Genomic DNA, 21835 nt, shown 5'->3' on the forward strand with positions numbered 1-21835 from the left:
AATTGATGTCAGTTTTAATATCATTAAAGAAATGTTGGACGTGTGTCATATGAAGGGTACAACAACTGGCAGGGACATAATTGAGCATGTTGATTTATTATTAGAAAAGTTCAATGTTGATAGAAATAAAATTAATTTGATTACAACTGATTGTGCTCCTGCATTAACTGGTTAAAATAATGGGTTTATTACTTTATTCAAAGAAATGGTTGATCATGATATACTAATTATCATTGCTTGATTAATCAACAGCAATTATGTGCTCAAAAATTAAATATGAAACAGTTGATGACAGATATTGTGAATGTTGTTAATTTTATCAGATCTCGGGGCTTGAACCATCGTTCATTCAAAGCATACTTGGTAGAAGCTGGTAGTGAGTATGAAGACGTTATTTATTTCTCGAAAGTCAGATAGCTCAGTCAAGCAGCAACTTTGAATAGATTTCAATTATTGTTGCCTGAAATAAAACAGTTCATGCAAGACAAAAAGCAAAATGTAGATATTTTAGCAAATGAAAAATGGTTGAATGCATTTGATCACTCTAAACAAATCATTTGTGAAGTTTGTTCAAGAAATTGCAGAAACCTCTTTCTCAGACTACAAAGGACTACCATCATTAAAAATGAAGGAACGGTAGTGGTGGTAGGTTTTAGCTGAATCGGTAGGGTACCAGAACAATATTTAGTAGTTTTCATTTCTTTACATTCTGAGTTCAAATCCTGTTGAGGGTGTGAGTATACCTTTCATCTGTCCAGGGTCAATAATTTATAAACTGTATTTTCTAGTGTACAAGTCAATTTACTATATAGTGTAAACATGGAGTGTCAACATTCAAACATCATTTCTATCTTTCTAAATCTTGTTGCATTTCACATGGAAATTTTGGTCCTCTGAAGTCATCTTGGTGTATAAGTTGACCTAGGCGTAAGAGTGGCTGTGTGGTAAGTAGCTTGCTTACCAACCAAATGGTTCCGGGTTCAGTCCTACTGGATGGCACCTTGGGCAAATGTCTTCTGCTATAGTCTTGGGCCGACCAAAGCCTTGTGAGTGGATTTGGTAGACGGAAACTGAAAGAAGCCCGTCATATATATGTATATATACGTATGTATGTGTGTATGTTTGTGTGTCTGTGTTTGTCCCCCCAATATCGCTTGACAACCGATGCTGGTGTGTTTACATCCCCGTAACTTAGCGGTTCAGCAAAAGAGACTGATAGAATAAGTACTAGGCTTACAAAGAATATGTCCTGGGGTCGATTTACTTGACTAAAGGCGGTGCTCCAGCATGGCCACAGTCAAATAACTGAAACAAGTAAAGAGTAACGTTTTCTGTCTGTAAAGTTTGGTCTGAAAAATTTGACTTGTATGTCAAAAAATACAGTACCAGACTTGATTTAAACTTCCTCTTACAAAACTATGGAGCTATGATACATGATGACAGAGAGAAATATTATAAAGTATTGTTGTGTATTATTAGAACTGGATATTACACTCGGTAGAATATGAAATAACATGAGTTGTCTCTATAATGTCTTTTCTTTTTTAAGATGTTAGAGTGTAATTTGAGGGGGACTTAACTGCTATTTCTAAGCTGTACAGAAACTCCTCTGTCTTTACTATAGGGTTGTTTTCAAGTCCCAGGCTTTTTCTGATTGATCCTACTATGATCAAAGCGGTTCCAACCGTAACCATCCTGTCTCTTTTTTCCATTTTCATATCAACAACTAAACTCACATTCATATATTTCTCTCTGTCATCATGTATCATATCTGTTTTATAGACATGAACATCTAGGGACTTCAGTGTCAAAATCTGAAGGTTGTTGAATTTCCTTGGAAAAGTGATGGCAGTGATTTGCCATTGCTTTCTGCTACATTATTTACAGTTTACCCTTCTTGCACTCTGCTCTTCCAAGCTTACTCCTGAGGCACAGGACCCATTTAAACTTTAGGAAGTGGGACTGGTTCATGTACCATCAGAATACAGCTACATACTTTGTGACACATGTCATGGGTCCAGCTTGCCTCTGAAGCCCATAAACTTTAGTCACAAGACCATCTTCTACTATTTGACTTATAACAAGAGCCCTTAACAGCTAAGGTACTATCATCGTGGACCAGAGCAGAATTGGATGTAGTGATGACTAAAATGTACGTTCATGCTCCCATGAAACTTCTGAACACCCAAGCTGGAGCCAACCAGTGGATGCAGTTTAACCCTTTTACTACGGAAAGCATATCCACTCAAAATCTCATTACCGTTTACTGCAGAAAGCAGTTTTATATACCAATCTATCTTTTTTTTTGTGGCTGATGAATGTCATATTTGAAACTATTTTCTGTTGAGAATATGTCGAGTTTATTGAGGCAATGTGACTTGCAGAAAATACCAATTCTGTGTTTTGGTAAATATTTAATGTCATTACTGGAAGAACCATGAAATATATTTGGCTATAAAAGACTAGAACAATTGTTAATATTTTCTTGTTCATTAAGGCCATAAGCTTGCAGAATGATAATCAAAATGCTTAGCAGTATTTCACCTGTCTTTATGTTCTGAGTTCAAATTCTGCTGAGGTCGACTTTGCCTTTCATCCTTTTTGGGGTTGATAAAATAAGTACCAGTTGAGAACTGGGGTCAATGTAATCAGTTCACCCCTACCCTGATCTTGCTAGCCTTGTATCAATAATATTGAAATCAATATTATCTTGTTCATTGAGGTGGTGAGCTGGCAGAATTGTAAGTACACTGGGCAAAATGCTCAATGGCATTTCGTCCGTCTTTACATTCTGAGTTCAAATTCTGCTGAGGTTGACTACCTTTTATCCTTTCAGGGTCAATAAATAAGTACAAATTGAGCACTGGGGTCAAAATAATCAATTCACCCCACCCCTGATTTTACTGACCTTGTACCAAAATTTACAACTAATATTATCTTCATTATTTACATTATCTACATTCAACGGATATTTGTTCTCATCTTGTTTGTTGTTAACACAGCGTTTCGGCTGATATAACCTTCAGTCTTCTTCGTGTGTCTTGGGGAAATTTCGAACCTGGGTTCTTATTTCTAAGGTATTTTTCGATGTTATTATTATTGTTATTGTTCAGGTCACTGCTTGGAATCGAACTTGGAATCTTGGGGTTAGTAGCCCGTGCTCTTAATCACTACACCATATGTAATATTATCTTTTTCATTTGTTTCTTTAGGCTATGACAGAAGAATGGAACTCACACAGTTTTCTGTTGGAGTGTGTGTGCAATATGTTAATCCTGGACCATAACCACTATGCCAAGGTAAACAACCAAAATGTAATATTTGATCCTTCACTGAACCCTTTATTGGCTACACTTAATCTTAACTCCTTCCAGTTAACACTCACGCGATCCCTAAAACCTTGTCTCTGGTCTTCCATTACACCTCTATGATTTATTGTCTTTAACCTGTTGGCATTTCACCCTCTAGCGTTCAGATTACTTTATCAAATATAATGCTTATTTATTTACATTATTTTGAATTAATCATGCATTATTATCTTGAAGCTTTGAGATTTTGATGAAGTGACTGTTTATTTTTAAAATGTTTTAACAAGTAGAATATTTGGGCTAGATACAGACGGTTTAAATGCTAATGGATTAAACCAACCATATTCAGTTCAAATATTCCACCTGTTTTATGTTCAAACTGTCCATATCCAGCCTCTCACACCTACCCTACAATGTCATTCTAAAAATAAGCAATCACATCATTGAAATTTTACAGTTATTAGATAATTCATAAATAGTTCCAAACAATGTGAATAAATAAGAATTACATTTGGCAGAGTACTCTGAATGTTAAAGGATTAGACTGGCCATATCTAGACCAAATATTGTACCTGTTTTATGTTTAAACTGACCAGGTCAGGCCTCTCACATCTACCCTACCAATGTCAATCTAAAAATAAACAATCACATCATTGAAATCTTAAAGGTACAAGATAGTGCATGATTAATTGAAAGAATTGTGAATAAATAGGCATTACATTCGACAGTGATTGTCCACTCAAAGACTAAGGCTGTTTCTCATGGATTAAATTTCTGGCAGCTGTGAGACAGGCCCTGTTTATCTAGGACCACACATACCTTTGGAGCTATCTACTTCAACAAAGATGGTGAGGTTAGGATAAATGCATTACATTTGACAGAGTAACTCTTAGTTAGGGTGACTGGTTTATGTGAAATCAATGCACAGCCATACATTGCCAGGGCTGTGTATTATGTCTAAAGGTCAGTCTTCTTTTGAAACTTGTTTGGCTCAACCAAAGGATGATCTTCTCCTTTTTGACCCATAACTACCCTGATGTTTAGCCATCAAACCATGTAGCTAGAAATTTGTTGGAGTGATTATCTGCCTGTCTGTCTGTCTGTCTGTCTGTCTGTCTGTCTTATTTGCCATTAGTTTGTTTAATTATCTATCAGTCCCTCTGAATATCTAAACACCTGTCTGTTAATATGTCTGTCTCTGTGTCTGTCTGTCTGCCTGTCTCTGTGTGTTTGTCTGTCTGCTTCTTTATCTAATTAGGCATCAGTCTGTCTAACTATCCATCCACTCATCCAGCCCTCTCCCTATCTGCCTCACATTGACTAAGTACCATTCTATTCATCCACCCATCTAAATTAATTCTCTCTCTCTCTCTCTCTCTCTCTCTCTCTCTCTCTCTCTCTCTCAATCCATTTTGTTTTACCCTGCTCCTGTTAGATACAGTACAACTGTATATTCCTCTGATAAATCTTTAGTGGAGATGCATGGCTTAGTGGTTAGGGTGTTGGACTCAAGATCGTAAGATTGTGCTTTCAATTCCTGGACCGGGCGACACATTGTGTTCTTGAGCACAACACTTCATTTCACATTGCTCCAGTCCACACATCTAGCAAGAATGAATAATCCTGTGATGGATTGGCGTCCCATCCAGGTGGGAAATATATTCATCATGAAACCAAGAAACCAGCCCTTACGAGTCAGCATGACTTGAGAAAGAAACATTATCTTTTGTGGAGGCATGTGGCTTAGTGGTTAGGGTGTCGAACTCATGATTGTAAGATTGTGGTTTTGTTTCCTGGACTGGGTGATGGTTTGTGTTCTTGAGCAAAACACTTCATTTGATGTTGCTTCAGTCCACTCGGCTGGCAAAAACGAATAATACTGTGACTGACTGGCGTCCCATCCAGGTGAGGTATATATATATGCCATGAAACTGGGAAAGCAACCCTTATGAGTCAGTATGACTCGAGAAAGAAACTTTACCATTGGTAGAGGCATGTGGCTTAGTGGTTACAGTGTTGGACTCATGATTGTAAGATTGTGGTTTCAATTCCTGGTCTGGGTGATGGGTTGTGTTCTTGAGCAAAACACTTCATCTCACGTTGCTCCAGTCTGCTCAGCTGACAAAAATGAGTAAATCTATGACAAACTGATGTCCTATCCAGGTGGAGAATGTACGCATGATGAAACTGAGAAAACAGCCCTCACGAGTCAGTATGACTCAAAAAGGTAACTTTATCTAACTTAGTTATAACTCCTACTCTCCCTACAACCATGACTACTACTCTTGTTATTTTTTTTCTTCCAGCTACACAGCATGATAGCACCAAACATTGAACAGTGGGCGCAGTTATATGCCAAGAATGAGACTATTCCACCAAATATTCAGGATATGTTTATTACTGTAAGTTAGTGGAGTAGACATGGGGCCAACATGTTGGCTCCATGAACCTTTCTGTTCGTTTTGTTTACTCGTTGTTGTCATAGTTGTAGTGATCGGTGTTGTTAGATGTTGTTGCAGTTGATGATGATTATGATGATGATGATAGCGATGTTGATGGTGATGTTGATGATGGTGATGGTACTCATGAGGATGACGATGATGATGATGATGATAGCGATATTGATGGTGATGTTGATGATGGTGATGGTACTCATGAGAATGACGATGATGATGATCGTCATGATGATGATGATAGTGATGATGACAATTGTGGTGTTGTTGATGACGACAGTGATGATGATGATAGTAATGTTGATGATAGTGATGATGATAATAATGATAGTGATGTTTATGATGATGATGGTTGTGATGTGTGATGGTTGTGATGTAGATGATGATGATAGTGATGTTGATGCTGCTGATGACAGCGATGATGATGATGATGATGATGATGACTGAAGATTGTGATGATGATGATATTATTGATGATAGTGATGATGATGATAATGGTGATAATGATGATACTGTCATAATTGCTATCGTTGATGTTGATCGCAATGTTGTTGATATTGTTCCTGTAGTAGCAGCAGCTGTTGTTGTTATTGTTGTTCCCTGTGTATATTTGTTTCCCCTCTTACATTATATTTAGGGAGCTGATCTACATAACTACACAGACACAGAAGACGACGAGATGATTAAACTAGGCACACTCTATAATGAGAGCAAAATAACATCTTTTCCCATACAAAGATCAACTGATATTAACGAACCAGTTTTTACAAAACGTCCAGGTAAGTTTTGAATTTAGTTTCACAATCTTCAGACAAATTGTTCATGTTGTGGTTGCTGTAGGCATTGTTGTTGTTGTTGTGAGTATTGTGATTGTTGTTATTGTTACGAAGGAAAAATATTCTGATAATATTGGGAGGAGTAGCTGTATGGTAAGTAGCTTGCTTACCAACCACATGGTTCCAGGTTCAGTCCCACTGTGTGGTACCTTGGGCAAGTGTCTTCTACTATAGCCTCGGGCCGACCAAAGCCTTGTGGGTGGATTTGGTAGATGGAAACTGAAAGAAGCCTGTCGTATATATGTATATATATGTATATGTATGTGTGTGTGTATATGTTTGTATGTCTGTGTCTGTTCCCCAACATCACTTTACAACCGATGCTGGTGTGTTTATGTCCCCATAACTTAACAGTTCGGCAAAAGAGACCGATAAAATAAGTACTAGGCTTACAAAGAATAAGTCCTGGGGTCGATTTGCTCAACTAAAAAGGTGGTGCTCCGGCATGGCCACTGTCAAATGACTGAAACAAGTGAAAGTAAAAAAATAAAGTGATAAATTTAATTTTAAATGGTACTTCTCGAAATTGAAATACTGTTCTCTAGTTCTACAAAAGAAAACCAATAATTTATCAATAATTAATTCTAGTGCTCATTGATTACATGACCGATATAAAGCACGCTGCACATTTTATTTTGCATGCTTTTTACTGTGAGGGGAACTATATAAACTCGTTAGTGAACACTTGAGGAGAGTTGGTGATGTGAATTGTCAGGGTGAAGTTGGCAATGAAGACAGTGAGAGAAAAGATGTGACATGACCAGTCTAAGTGAATCAGGCAATGAAGAACCACATTACACAAGACATCCAGCTGGGTACGACTACTTCTTTCACAAGTTGGCTTGCTGGGCTGGCCTGCAGTTCTCTCAAGCTGCTGACTTGGCTGTTGGAGCTGTGTTTTATGTGAGGAGGCTGCATTTTGCAACATTATTGTTGTTGATGTGATTTTTGTTATTGCGATTGTTTGTTTTTTTGAGTGTTGCTATTACGAGTATTCTTGTTAAGGTGGTGAGCTGGTAGATTTGTTAGCACGCTGGGCAAAATGCTTAGCGGTATTTCGTCTGCCGCTATGTTCTGAGTTCAAATTCCGCCTTGGTTGACTTTACCTTTCATCCTTTCGGGGTCGATAAAAATTGGTACCAGTTACGCACTGGGGTCGATGTAATCGACTTAATCCGTTTGTCAGTCCTTGTTTGTCCCCTCTATGTTCAACCCCTTGTGGGTAGTAAAGAAATAGGTATTTCATCTTTTGCTACAATCTGAGTTCAATTCTGCTGAGATCGACTTTGCCTGTCATTCTTTCGGGGTTGATGAAATAAGTACCAGTTATTCACTGGAGTCAATGTAATCAACTAGCCTCCCCCCCCCCAAAAAAAATTTTCAAGGCCTTGTGCCTAGAGTAGAAATAATTATGTTTGTTGTTGTTATCATTTTTATTGTTGTTGATGTGCTTGTTGTTGTGGTGCCGGTGACACATAAAAGGTACCTGCTACACTTTTGGAGTGGTTGGCATTAGGGAGGCCATCCAGCCATAGAAACCAAGTCAAAATCAGGCTGGAACCTGGTATAGCTTTCAGCTTCCTAGTTCCAGTTGAACCTTCATGGAAAGTGGATGCTAAATGATGGTGGTTGTTGAGATTGTTGTGTTGTTGTTGTGATTGTCTTTGTCCTTCCAGTTGTGGTTCACAGAATCTTTCTTTCCCCACTCACATGTATACGTGCCATTTCTCACACACTCATTCCCTCATCCACACACACACACACACACAAATGCTCCCTTTCTCTTCCTCACATCATACTCGCTTTCCTCACTCACTCTCCCTCACCAACATACTCTCTACTTCTCTCTCCCTCCCTCCCTTCTTCTTCCTCACTCACTCACTCACTCTCTCTATGCACTAGGCAATATAGTATATTCAAGGAACTCAGGCAACCCAGTACCTGACGAAGTGAAGGCATATGTACAAGCCATGCACCGTCATGAAGCTACAAGTGACTCCCAACTGAGTTTTCAAGAGAATGACACAATACAGTTGGTTGGAGAAAAGTCAGAAGGCTGGCACTACGGTTTCAACCTCAATAGCAAAAAGTAAGTTCTTTTATTTTTATTCATTCATGACTACAATGCATTGTCTAGGAGAAAGAGTTATATAAGTGAAGGAAGAGGAGAGAAAATAGTAATTCAGTGAAGGAGAAGTAGTGAGAGTAATAGCCGTGACTGAGAGAAAGTAATAGCAATGAGAGAAAGGAAGTGGCAAAGAGCGTGTCGTGTATCTTCTGTTTTTTCTTCGTCACAACATATGAATGTGAAAGGAAGGGGTGATAGATGAATAATGAAGGAAGGGTGAAAAAGAATTAGTATTTCAACTCTGTGTGAGTATACGTGTGTATATGTAAAAGGGAGGTATATGAATGTTTGTTTGTGTGTATGTGTGTGTGTGTGCAATGGAAATGGGATGGTGAACGTTTAATGCTGAAAAGAAAACTCAAACAGAAACTGAAAGAAGCCTGTCTTCTACTTAAGTTTCAAGCAAATATACATTGATTTTAGTTAGGAAGAGCATACTTTTTGGCAGCATCAGATGTTCATTAAGCTGAAGAATAGTATAATCAGTGTGTATGTGTGTGTGGTCTTTATATTGTCTTAGATTATAAGAGGGCTTCTTAAGTTCCATGCATTTGTATGTTGATTTTACTCAAGAAGAGCACAGTTTTTGATGGCAACAACTATTCATCAAGCTCAAGAACAATACAGTAGAATGTATATACTTCTGCATGTGTGTATGTAGACATACGTACATACATGCATTCATACATACATACATACGTACATACATTTGTATATACGTACATACATATAGATATACATACACATGTATATATTAATAGATGTGTGTATTTTTCCCTTGTTAACAATTAACACAATATATATCATCATCATCATCATTTAACGTCCGCTTTCCATGCTAGCATGGGTTGGACGGTTCAACTGGGGTCTGGGGAGCCCGAAAGCTGCACCAGTCCAGTCAGATCTGGCAGTGTTTCTACAGCTGGATGCCCTTCCTAACGCCAACCACTCCGAGAGTGTAGTGGGTGATTTTATGTGCCACCGACTCAGGTGCCAGACGAGGCTGGCAAACGGCCACGCTCGGATGGTGTTTTTTATGTGCCACCGACACAGGTGCCAGACGAGGCTGGCAGATGGCCACGCTCGGATGGTGTTTTTTATGTGCCACCGACACAGGTGCCAGACGAGGCTGGCAGACGGCCACGCTCGGATGGTGTTTTTATGTGCCACCGACACAGGTGCCAGACGAGGCTGGCAGATGGCCACGCTCGGATGGTGTTTTTATGTGCCACCGACACAGGTGCCAGATGAGGCTGGCAAACAGCCACGATCGGATGGTGCTTGTTATGTGCCCACAGCACGAGCAGGAGCGCAGTCGATGCGGTACTGGCTACGGCCACGTTTGGATGGTTTTCTTATGTGCCCCGTGCCACGGCACTGGTACCACAAAGATACAAATTCCATTGATGTTCATCTATTTTGATTTGTTTTGATTTTCACTTGCCTCAGCAGGTCTTCAGAAGTGTCACAAGAAGGAAGGTATGCACAGGTGGACTGACTACGTCCCAGGTAGGGGCCATGGGTTATGGCCTGACTAGTCTTGCCGGGTCTTCGGATGGTGTTTTTATGTGCCACCGACACAGGTGCTAGATGAGGCTGGCGAACGGCCACGATCGGATGGTGTTTGTCATGTGCCCACCGCACTGACTACAGCACTGATGGATTTCTTGTGTGCCACAGGCACTGGTACCACAAGATACAAATTCCATTGATGTTCATCTATTTTGTCTATTTTGATTTGATTTTGATTTTCACTTGCCTCAACCGGTCTTCACAAGTGTCACAAGAAGGAAGGTATGCACAGGTGGACTGACTAGTCTTGCCGGGTCTTCGGAAGGTGTTTTTATGTGCCACCGACACAGGTGCCAGATGAGGCTGGCGAACGGCCATGATCGGATGGTGTTTGTTACGTGCCCACAGCACGGAGGCCGGTCGATGCGGAACTGGCTACGGCCACGTTCGGATGGTTCTCTTGTGTGCCACCGGCACTGGTACCACAAAGTGTGTGCCACCGGACACTGGTACCACAAAGATACAGATTCCATTGATGTTCATCTATTTTGATTTGTTTTGATTTTCACTGCCTCAACAGGTCTTCACAAGTGTCACAAGAAGGAAGGCATGCACAGGTGGACTGACTACGTCCCAGGTAGGGGCATGGGTTATGGCCTGACTAGTCTTGCCGGGTCTTCGGATGGTGGTTTTTATGTGCCACCGACACAGGTGCTAGATGAGGCTGGCGAACGGCCACGATCGGATGGTGTTTGTCATGTGCCCAAGCACGGAGGCCAGTCGATGCGGTATGGCTACGGCCACTTTCGGATGTTTTCTCTTGTGTGCCACCGGCACTGGTACCACAAAGATACAAATTCCATTGATGTTCATCTATTTTGATTTGTTTTGATTTGATTTTGATTTTGATTTTCACTTGCCTCAACAGGCCTTCACAAGTATCACAAGGAGGAAGGTATGCACAGGTGGACTATATATATATATATGTATAAAAAATATATATAAAAATACAAAATGGGACAAGAACGCAAAACACTCAAATAGGCAACACAAAAAATGGACGGGTCATTCGAAGCCTCTAATCTTCAGTCAAGAACCGGATTCCTCGCAATTTCGGCTGATTAATCTTGAGATCGCCTATTTGAGTGTTTTGCGTTCTTGTCCCATTTTGTATTTTTATTATATTTTTTATACATATATTATTGCGGCATAACGTACACCTTGTTCTCTTATATATATATATATATATATATATATATATATATATATATATATATATTAATATATAGGGAGGCAAAAAAATTTTGTAGAATTCTTTTGCCCCAGCGGCCTAGTGGGAAAAATTAAATAGTCATAAACCATTTTTAAGTTCAATATCACAATCAAGGAACGGCCATAATAGGCCATTCACCACTAGAAATAACAGCCAAAAAGCTTCAACCGCAAAATAACATTAATTCTGTAACCAGGAGAAAATAAAAAAACATTGTTTTTTAATTTCTCCTGGTTTACAGAATTAATGTATTTTGCGGTTGAAGCTTTTGGCTGTTATTTCTAGTGGGTGAATGGCCTATTATGGCCGTTCCTTGATTGTGATATATATATATATATATATATATATTTTTCTTTTTTCTAAAAATCCCCTTGTAAACACAGTTATAGAGTGTGCATACCGATGTAAGCATTGGCAGAAATAAACCTTTAGTTCATAAAAGTAATATCTATCATTATATATAAGTTAAACATTAATTTTCTTCTTACATTTCACATTCACTAGATATATCTTTTTCCAAGACTATAGGGTTTTATTTAATTTACATATCATTATATACTTCTCATTTATTTGTTTTTTTTCTTTCCTTTACCACTTCCCTTTCTATAGGCTACCTTTGATGTTATAACCTCTAATGTTTTTTTTAAAACAAACTTAATAGCGTTCAGTTAATCACTATACATATCCATCATATTCTGTTAAAATGTCTTATTGACAAGTTTCATTTCTTCATTTCCCTGAAGAGAAGATTACATTGTTTTACACCATTTTATTCCTTTGAAATAATACCAGTGATATCTTCGAAACATGTGTCGGAAGTAAAAGAATTTGAATAACGCCTGCGTTTAACTCATTTTATTTATTTATACATGTATATGTATATATATGTATATTTATAATATATTTCTTTTGTTACAGGTATGGCTGGTTACCTTTGTCTTTTACAAAACCTATTACATCTGATTTGGGACCGCAGAAAATGAGGTACATACACCACCACCAAACTGTTTTCCTTTTATTCCTTCCCATTCATCCTTTTTATGTCTTTTCATTTATTTCTTGGTTATTTGAGGTTTTCATTTGTAACTTTATCATGATTATTATTATTGTTGTTATTACATATTATTGTTATTACATATAAGATGGCAACATGGCAGAATCCTTAGCATGCCAGGTAAAATGCTTAGTGGCATTTCATCTGTCTTTACATTCTAAGTTCAAATTCCTCTGAGGATTAATTGATTTAATCCCTCCTCCAAAATTTCAGGCTTTGTGCCTATAGTAGAAAGTATCGTTATTATTATTATAAGTATTATTATTATTATTATTATTATTATTATTATAAATGTTGTTATTATTATAGTATAGTATTGTTATTATTATTATTATTATTATTATTATTATCATAATTATTATTATTAAGGTGGAGAGCTGGCAGAATTGTTAGCATGCAGAGCAAAATGCTTACCGGTATTTAGCCTGTTGCTATGTTCTGAATTCGAATTTGACTGAGTTTGACTTTGCCTTTCATCCTTTTGGGGTCGATAAAATAAGTAGCAGTTGAACACTGGGGGATGCTGTAATCAATTCATCCCCACCTCCCCCAAGCTGCCTTTATGGCAAAAATTTGAAATAATAATAATAATAATAATTATAATTATTTTCTCTCTGATTTTTCTATCCAATAATTTTAAAAAGAGAAAGGTATGTGTACTTATGTTTTTGGCCTGTATAAGACAATTAATGAATGTGTGACAGAGATATACTCTGTTATTTCTGTGTATGTGAGTGTGTGTGTGTGTGTGTAGATAGATAGAGAAATGATAGAAAATGGAATGAATAAGTCTTTATTTAAAATCACTACAATTGTTTCAATGCATTTTTGCACACATAATACATTGGTGAATTGTAGTTTTATCTTTATCATATATCAAAGGTGTAAATTGCACCTCCTCAGGCAGTTGTTTAAATAGGTCCTTTGCAACATCTTACACCCCGGGTGCATAGTAATGGTTGCACAACATCTCACCAATGTAAAATGGATGTTGAAACAATTGTAGTGATTTTAACCCTTTCGTTACTGTATTTATTTTGAGATGCCCTGTGTTTCTTTCAATTATCTTAAATATAACAAAGAATTTAGTAAAATAACTTAGTTATCATCTAGCTACTGTTAGGAACATAAATTGTGACTAAGGTTTGGTGGAAGATTATAATTCAAAACTTATGGAAACAAGATATTTGTACTCACATCCAGAGTCGGTTTCAGCCGGGTTGGTAACAAAAGGGTTAAATGAAGAGTGTTGTTCATTTGATTTTCTATCATTTATCTGTTTATATAAACTCTATGGATGCTATGATGTATAAATGTATGTCTAGTAGTAGGAGCATTTCCACTGTATGATAACATCAGATAGCCAATAACTGTGGATGGGCTTTGTATAGCATTCTCCAAGGTTTTTACTTAAATTCTATTTAATAGTACATATCATCATCATCATCATCATTCAGTGTTTTAAATGTGGGTTTTGTTCTCATTAACGGGGGTGGCCCGATCTACCGCAATGCCATAGCAACTGCCTTCACACCATCTCGCCTGGTTTTTGGGCATCCTCCTTTTTCTAACCAACCCTCCCACACACATATAATGTGTATATATATATATATATATATATATGTGTGTGTGTCTGTGTACACACACCTTTTGGTGTGCCATCTGCATTATATAAATATATATATGTGTGTGTGTATATAGACACACATACACTCACTAACTACCATCATCACCACACCTGCCACTTCCACCACCATGATCCCTCTATAGCTGCTACTGGCACCTAACAACCACCACCACCACCTAATGCAAGCTTTTCTTCTGTTTTCCAGTTCCCTTGATGACCAACAGCTTTCCAATCGTGTAAAAAGTACAGGAGATTTATTAAACAGCCACGAGAGCCCTTTAAATGTGCCACACAGACGTTCTTCCATCACCAATAATAGCTTCAATGATGGCTCAAATTCTTTGGTAGGTTTTTATTTTTCTCCTCCTACTACAACCATTCTTGATTTGTCTTTATATCTCTGTCTAAAACCTCCTTCCCACCTGTGTATGTGTGTGTTTGAGTGATGATGGTGGCCCTTCATTTGAGAAAGATGAGTGACTAGTGTAGTTGTTCAATTGATTGAACAATCTTCTGATTGAAGTAACATGTAAATGGCCGAGTATTCCATAGACAACATGTCCGCTTAAGGTAATTCTTAAGTGCAGGTGTAGCTGTGGGGTAAGAAGTTTATCTCCAAAACACACAGTTCTAGATTCTAGATTCTGCTATAGCCCTGGGTTGATCAAAGCCTTGTGAGTGGATTTGGACGATAGAAACTGAAAGAAGCCTATCATATATATATATATATATATATATAATATATATATATATATATATATATATATAGATATATATATATATAATATATATATAGAGAGAGAGAGAGAGAGAGAGAGAGAGCAATAAGAAAATGGAGGGGATCAATAGGTGGTTCATCAACTTTTAGATATTATGTAAACTTATTTATTTATTTACTAAGATGATAATTACAAAAATATACATACATGTATAACATATTATGCTTTACATATAAAATATATTGATATATAAGGATACCAGTAATTATTAAAATATAACATACAGGAATATAAATTGGGAAAATACCTTGCAGCTGTTTCAGCCAAGAGGCAAAAATACCTCATTCTACCTTTATTCCTCCAGTAGACTGAAGTAATAAGTAGGTGAAATTGAGGTACTTGGGTGTTTCTCTAGGCTTCATCAGAGATTTTATAAAGTACATAAGGTTAAGTTATAAATAAATATAAATATTAAATAAATAAATGCACACACATTTACATACTTATACATATGCATATATATATAAATATACATAAATACATATATATATATATATATATATATATATACTTAAATGTACATACATATTTACATTTATAAGCATACACAATAATCAATTATTATTAATAATATTAGATGCATTATATTATTCATATTAGATAAAATATAAACAGAGGTATTAGAAAGTTATAAGAAGAGTAATTTTGTAATCTATAAAATCAATATACCTTAACCCTTTCGTTACTATATTTCTGACCAAAATACACCCCTTATGTGTTTCAATTAATTTCTAACATAATCATAAATTTAGTCTGGTTTCATTAAACAACTATAACTTTTTTATTTATCAATATATTAACGTAAATTTTGGGAGATAATTTAATGTAATGTTCTCAACTAATTCTATACTATAATTTTTGTCACAAAGTGACTCTAATTGCAGGTAGATACAGGTAAATTCAACAAAATATAAAATTATTAAAATTTTGTTCAAACATCGCTATAGAAAATGGATTATTAGCTAATATTCAATTGGGTATACAACAAAATTTTACGATAGAATTTGTTATTCTGGGTAAATTTCTGATACCCATAATAATATTTATGGCAAAATAGTCTTAATTTCATTTAAGGTTATGGGAAACCACTAACTATACTTTCTTTCGTTTTGTTTATGTTTAGCGTAACGGTTCGTTTCCGCCGTAATGATTTCAAATAGGCTCATTCGAAAAAGTAAAAAGAAATAGTCTAAGGCTTTACTCTTCTGGGAAAGTCTGTGGCTTGGTCCAGTTTCTTCAGAAAAATCACCGAAAGAAACAGTTTTTAAATTTTCACTCCATTCAAGTGCCAATTCATTTTCTTTATCGCTGTCGGAGCTCTCGGATTCACTGTTTTCACTTTCGGAAAATGAAACATCAGATTCATTATCAAATACCACATGCTTTTTTTTTTCAGTCATAGAGTTAGATTTAGGTCTTCGGTAGAAAATCCTTCGAATTCTGACTCGCTGCTTGATATAATGAAATTCGTATCCATTTTTTGTCAGAATTACAAATTTTGAAAACACAATAGGAACAAATTTCGGAAAAAAATCTCCCAAAATTCACGGAATTAAAATTACACTTCGATTTTTGTACAAAAGTGTAGTTGAACTCTTTATGAAGTATAATACGTATTTTCACGAATGTACTAAAGAGATTTGCTCTGATATTCTCATTTAAATATGAATAGGTAAATTCGGGCGGTTTTGGGCGGTTTGGTCACATTAACCAAAATTTTTTTTGGGCGGTTTGGTAACGAAAGGGTTAAAGTTTTTTCAGTTATGTAAGAATGAAACGGCATACACACACGCACAAATATATATATACATATATATTTTTCTGCTCAAACATACTTATATGTACATACGTATTATATGTGTTTATAAGGGAGGATCAGTGCATTAGTTTGTATCATTATAATTATAAATATAATTAAAACAATAATACGCAGACTTATTTATATTTACATATAAACGTGATATGTTTATTACTTTGTTATTTTAACTCTAAGTTAACTGTTTTTTTGCTGATCCTCTCAGCAAGCGAACTGTGCACTATATATATATAGTTCAACTATATATATATATATATATAGTTAATCCAAACATGAAAACACAAAGAGAAAACACAACAACGCGAGGACATGGAACAAATATAGTATTATTGGAAGGAAGGGAAGAAGGAGGGTTTAACGTTTCGAGCGAAGCTCTTCGTCAGAAACATAGGAGAAGAAAAGATCCAGAGAAGGGAAGACAGAGGGAAAAAAATTGCCAACGGTACACATGCGGTCACATTATATATATATATATACATAGTTCACTGTACTCTTATAAATTTTATGATATATATATATATTTCATCATCCTAACACTAATATATATATATATATGTATATATATATATATGCACATTACCTATTTATGTGTTGATCTAGGATACTTCAGCCAAGATGTACATGTTGCTTGAAATCTTTTAACCATTCCTATTTGTTTTGTGACTAAATTGTAAATTCTTTTCTCTCATCACATTCAATACACAAAGCACTATTGATTTTGACTATTGGCATTTATGTACCTGATAAGGAGGCATGTTATGTTTATTTTATGATGTAATATACATATAACGTGATGAATTGTTTTTGGTTTTTGAACCGTATGTTGCACTGAGCTGTAACTGTCTTGTCTTTTTTTTATATGCATTCATTTATTACATACTGTGCCACACAAATTGCTATGGAATAATTTGGAGTTGTGCAGTACCTGTCATCTTATCAAATTTATTCAGATAATTTTGAAATGGGATGAAGCAAATCTTACATATTGATTAATAAATTATATTGATTGAGTATTTTTCTTCTGCAAGTGTTCTGCATTAACCATTTGTAGAGTGGCTGCTAACATGTTCACTATGATCCTTATAAACTGGTATATATCTATATATATATCTATCTATATATATATATAATATATATATATATATAATATATTATATATATATATATATTGACAAGCAGCCAATGTGTATGTGTATATATATATATATTTCATCATCATCCTCATCATCATTTAATGTCTGTTCATGCTAGCATTGGTTGGATGGTTTGACCAGGACTGGCAAGCTGGTAGGCTGCACTAGAAACCATTCTGATTTGGAGTCTGGCGTTGCCTTCCAGCTTGCCAGCCCTGGTCAAACAACCAGACCCATGCCAGCATGTACAACAGATGTTAAATGATGATGATGATATATATATGTGTGTGCGTGTGTATGTGTGCGTATATATATATATATATATATATACACACACACACACACACTGGCCACTTATCTATTGGTCAGTTAGCCGTAAGTCAAAATAGAGGATATTCTGAAAGAGGATTCAAACAGTTATACTTTAACACTTTTATGATTTTGAGTAGTATTTTCCTGGTTATAGCACAATATAACTGGTCAAAAATTTACTATTGGTTTCACACCTTCTATTTCACCTGACAATACAGACGGCTCATCAGGCAGACCATCATGTGTTGTCTGCATTCCCAAGTGCAGTAGCAGGCATGAAACCGATGGTAACTTTCTGACTGATTATATTGTGCAATAACCAGGAATATACTAATCAACAATATATAAGCATGTGTGTATACACACACACACACACACACAAACATGAATCAATCTTCAGATCTTTCATTTTATCTCATGACTGCTAAATATCATTTGTGTGCCATGCTAAACATGCCTGTCCCCCTTCAGAAGGCCATCAAGGGATGGTTGCAACAGATCGGAGACACTAACTATGAAAGCGACAGAAGGTCTTCCAGTAACTACAACACAACGGTACTACTACAGCATCATCATCATCATCATCATCTTCATCAACTCCATCCTCCAGATCAGGATTCTTTTCCACCTCCTCCACCACCTCTACCACCATCACCACCTTCTCAACATCATCCTCCGATCTACGACACTTTGCACTGTGCTGGTCTCCAGGTAACTTAATACAAGTTATATATATATATATATGTATATATATATATATATATATGATTATTTTGGGGTTTGGAAAATTTTTTAATGCTTCATATTTACTGCTATGGTTATTGGTGTAATCTGTTGTAAAACATGCTGGGTTGTAGCGCATATATATGCTATGCGGTTTTATGTGGTGTTCTATACTGTAAGACTAATGCTGTGTAGTTAAATGCCACTCGCCTGTCTGTGTGACTAGGCCAAGTCAAGACAACTGAAGATGGAGACAGATGGTATGTTTAATGTCCAGACTCTAGATGAACTGGATTTACTTTATCTTACCCTATGCACACCACAATGCATTGTTGCAGCCACCTTCACCTTTATTGAATGATGAAGTTATCTTCTCCAGCTTCGGCAGGATCTGTTTAATCCAGTTAGATTTAAATACACACACATACACTGTGACAGAGTCATTAGCAGGCTGGACAAAATGCTGCTAAGCATTTTGTCTGCTTTATGTCTCGAGGTCAATGTAATCAGTTCACCCTCTCCCCACCAAATTTCAGGCCATGTGCCTATAATATTAATTACATATCTTTGTTTTGAATTCAACATTTTCTGTGATGTGTATTGATGCACGGTGCACTACACTGTGCAGATGGTATGATTGCTTGGCTGCTTGGTTAGTTGCTTGCTTGGTTAATTGGCTGGTTGATTGGTTTTGTTTCACATCTTCACCTCTGCTTGTTTCATATATGTTGGTTGTGGCTACATTACTCTTCTCATTGTTATATTTCTTGTTATACTTTATGTACACACACGCTCACACACACACACACACACACACACACACACACACACACACACACACACACACACACACACACATACACACATGCATGCACACACACACATAGCAAACTGGCCAAATCATTAACCTGCCAGGCAGAATGCTTAGTGGTATTTCATCTGTCTTTATGCTCTGAGTTCTAAATTGCACTGAAGTCAACTTTGTTCTTCATCTTTTGTGGTAATCGACTTACCCTCTCCACCAAAATTGCTAACTTTGTACCAAAATTTGAAACCAATATATATATATATATATGTGTGTGTGTATGTGTGGAGGCGCAATGGCCCAGTGGTTAGGGCAGCAGACTTGCAGTCGTAGGATCACGGTTTCGATTCCCAGACTGGACGTTGTGAGTGTTTATTGAGCAAAAACACCTAAAGCTCCACAAGGCTCTGGCAGGGCGTGGCGGCGATCCCTGCAGTACTCTTTTGTCGCAACTTTCTCTCACTCTTTCTTCTGTTGGCCTGCTCGCTTAGCCAGCGGGGTGGCGTCATTTGAAGGCTAAAACAGTGCGAAGAGCATTGTGACCAGCGATGTGTATCAACATCTGATAGCCTGGTCGGTCACGTGATATATATATATATATATGAATATATTTTGCTTAGACATAGTGATAGTAATAACCTGTTGTTAGAACTCAATATATATATATATCCCTCTCTCTCTTTCGGAGAGGCACAAGCACCTACACGCACATATACACACACAGCAGTAACTTCCGCCTGCCGAATTCAATCACAAAGCTTCGGTCGGCTCGGGGCTATAGCAGAAGACACCTACCCAAAGTGCCACGCAGTGGGACTGAACCCGAAACCATGTAGCTAGGAGGCAAGCTCCCTAACCACACAGCCATGCCCGTGCCTATATATATATACTTCAAAATAAAGTATTAGTTAAGTAATGACAAAGAAACAGGTGATTCATTGCATAATTTTCTGTTCCTTTGTCAGTTATTTAATTTCATATTATGCTCTGTATTTGACTAACACTTCATTCTGAAGCACATGAGTATACATATGTGTGTGTGTGTGTACTTAAGATTTCTGTCTTTCTTTTTTCCTTTCTTTCACCCAGGCTGTGTTTAAAAACACCAAACTATAAGAGATTATTATCCATGGATGCATGTCAAAGTAAATTTGCCCTTCACATTGTTTCTGCATTAAGAATAATGCAATTGACAATTGATGTTGTTGTGTTTATGTCCCCATAACTTACCAGTTTGGCAAAAGAGACTGATAGAATAAGTTCTAGGCTTACAAAGAATAAGTCCTGGGGTCAATTTGTTTGACTAAAGGCAGTATTCCAGCATGGTTGCAGTCAAATGACTGAAACAAGTAAAAGAATAAAAGCATAAAAGAAAATATATATATATATATATATACACACACACACACACACACACACACACACACACACACACACACACTCACACACACACAACCGAAAGAGCTACTAACAGTTTCATACTATTCTAATACTTAAACATGCATATTTAGAAAATTCACCGATATCTTAAAGTAATCTTTGAAGCCTCAGTTTATGCATTTTATGTATATATATATATATACACACACACACACACAAATACAGGGTGTGATGGGTAAAGTGACGACATTTTACATTTTTTAGTTTTGTGCATGGACATAGTTTTTCATGTTGTCAACTACACAGTATAGTAGGGTCAGTTGGGCATCATGATGCAATTCAGTCTATAAGAAATTTGGAAATGACATGCTGCACTGCTTGGCATTTGCACTGGAAGCTCCAATACAAACAGATGGTGAACACTTGGAACAACCTTTGACTTGCTGTGTCGCCAAAACGTACCGAGAATGATAAATATCAGACATCCAGTCAACATCATAGTCTTTGGAGTGATCACTAGGGATGGCGATATTATGCCCCTATTGTTCCACGCAGAGATCTACGCAAAGTGCCTGCAGGAGGTAGTGTGTCCCTGTGTGAAGAAGGTGGCTGCTGGAAGACCCTATGTCAGGCAACAAGACTCTGCAACATGCCACACAAGAAGGAGAACCCAGTCATGGCTGTTAGACAATTTCT

At 36.8% G+C, this 21835-nt stretch overlaps 1 protein-coding gene and 1 long non-coding RNA gene across 4 annotated transcripts in view; one reads left to right on the forward strand and one right to left on the reverse strand.

Moving 5' to 3' along the window:
- Positions 1–21835, forward strand: part of LOC115211908 (brain-specific angiogenesis inhibitor 1-associated protein 2) — a 126147-nt gene that overhangs the window by 96770 nt on the left and 7542 nt on the right. For all 3 annotated transcript variants that reach the window (XM_029780655.2, XM_036502770.1, XM_036502769.1), the window contains exons 9-14: positions 3213–3299; positions 5615–5710; positions 6399–6540; positions 8500–8686; positions 12429–12494; positions 14397–14535. In XM_029780655.2, the coding sequence (XP_029636515.1) occupies positions 3213–3299; positions 5615–5710; positions 6399–6540; positions 8500–8686; positions 12429–12494; positions 14397–14535 (717 nt within the window). The remainder of the gene's footprint in view (positions 1–3212; positions 3300–5614; positions 5711–6398; positions 6541–8499; positions 8687–12428; positions 12495–14396; positions 14536–21835) is intronic.
- Positions 1380–21835, reverse strand: part of LOC118763351 — a 24983-nt gene continuing 4527 nt past the window's right edge. Inside the window, exons 2-3 of the long non-coding RNA XR_004999104.1 lie at positions 2068–2074; positions 1380–1390 (exon numbers count right to left, since the gene is read on the reverse strand). This is a non-coding gene — a long non-coding RNA (uncharacterized LOC118763351). The remainder of the gene's footprint in view (positions 1391–2067; positions 2075–21835) is intronic.

Source organism: Octopus sinensis, linkage group LG5, assembly GCF_006345805.1.
Source record: "Octopus sinensis linkage group LG5, ASM634580v1, whole genome shotgun sequence".
In the NCBI taxonomy this organism is placed as follows: Eukaryota; Metazoa; Mollusca; class Cephalopoda; order Octopoda; family Octopodidae; genus Octopus; species Octopus sinensis.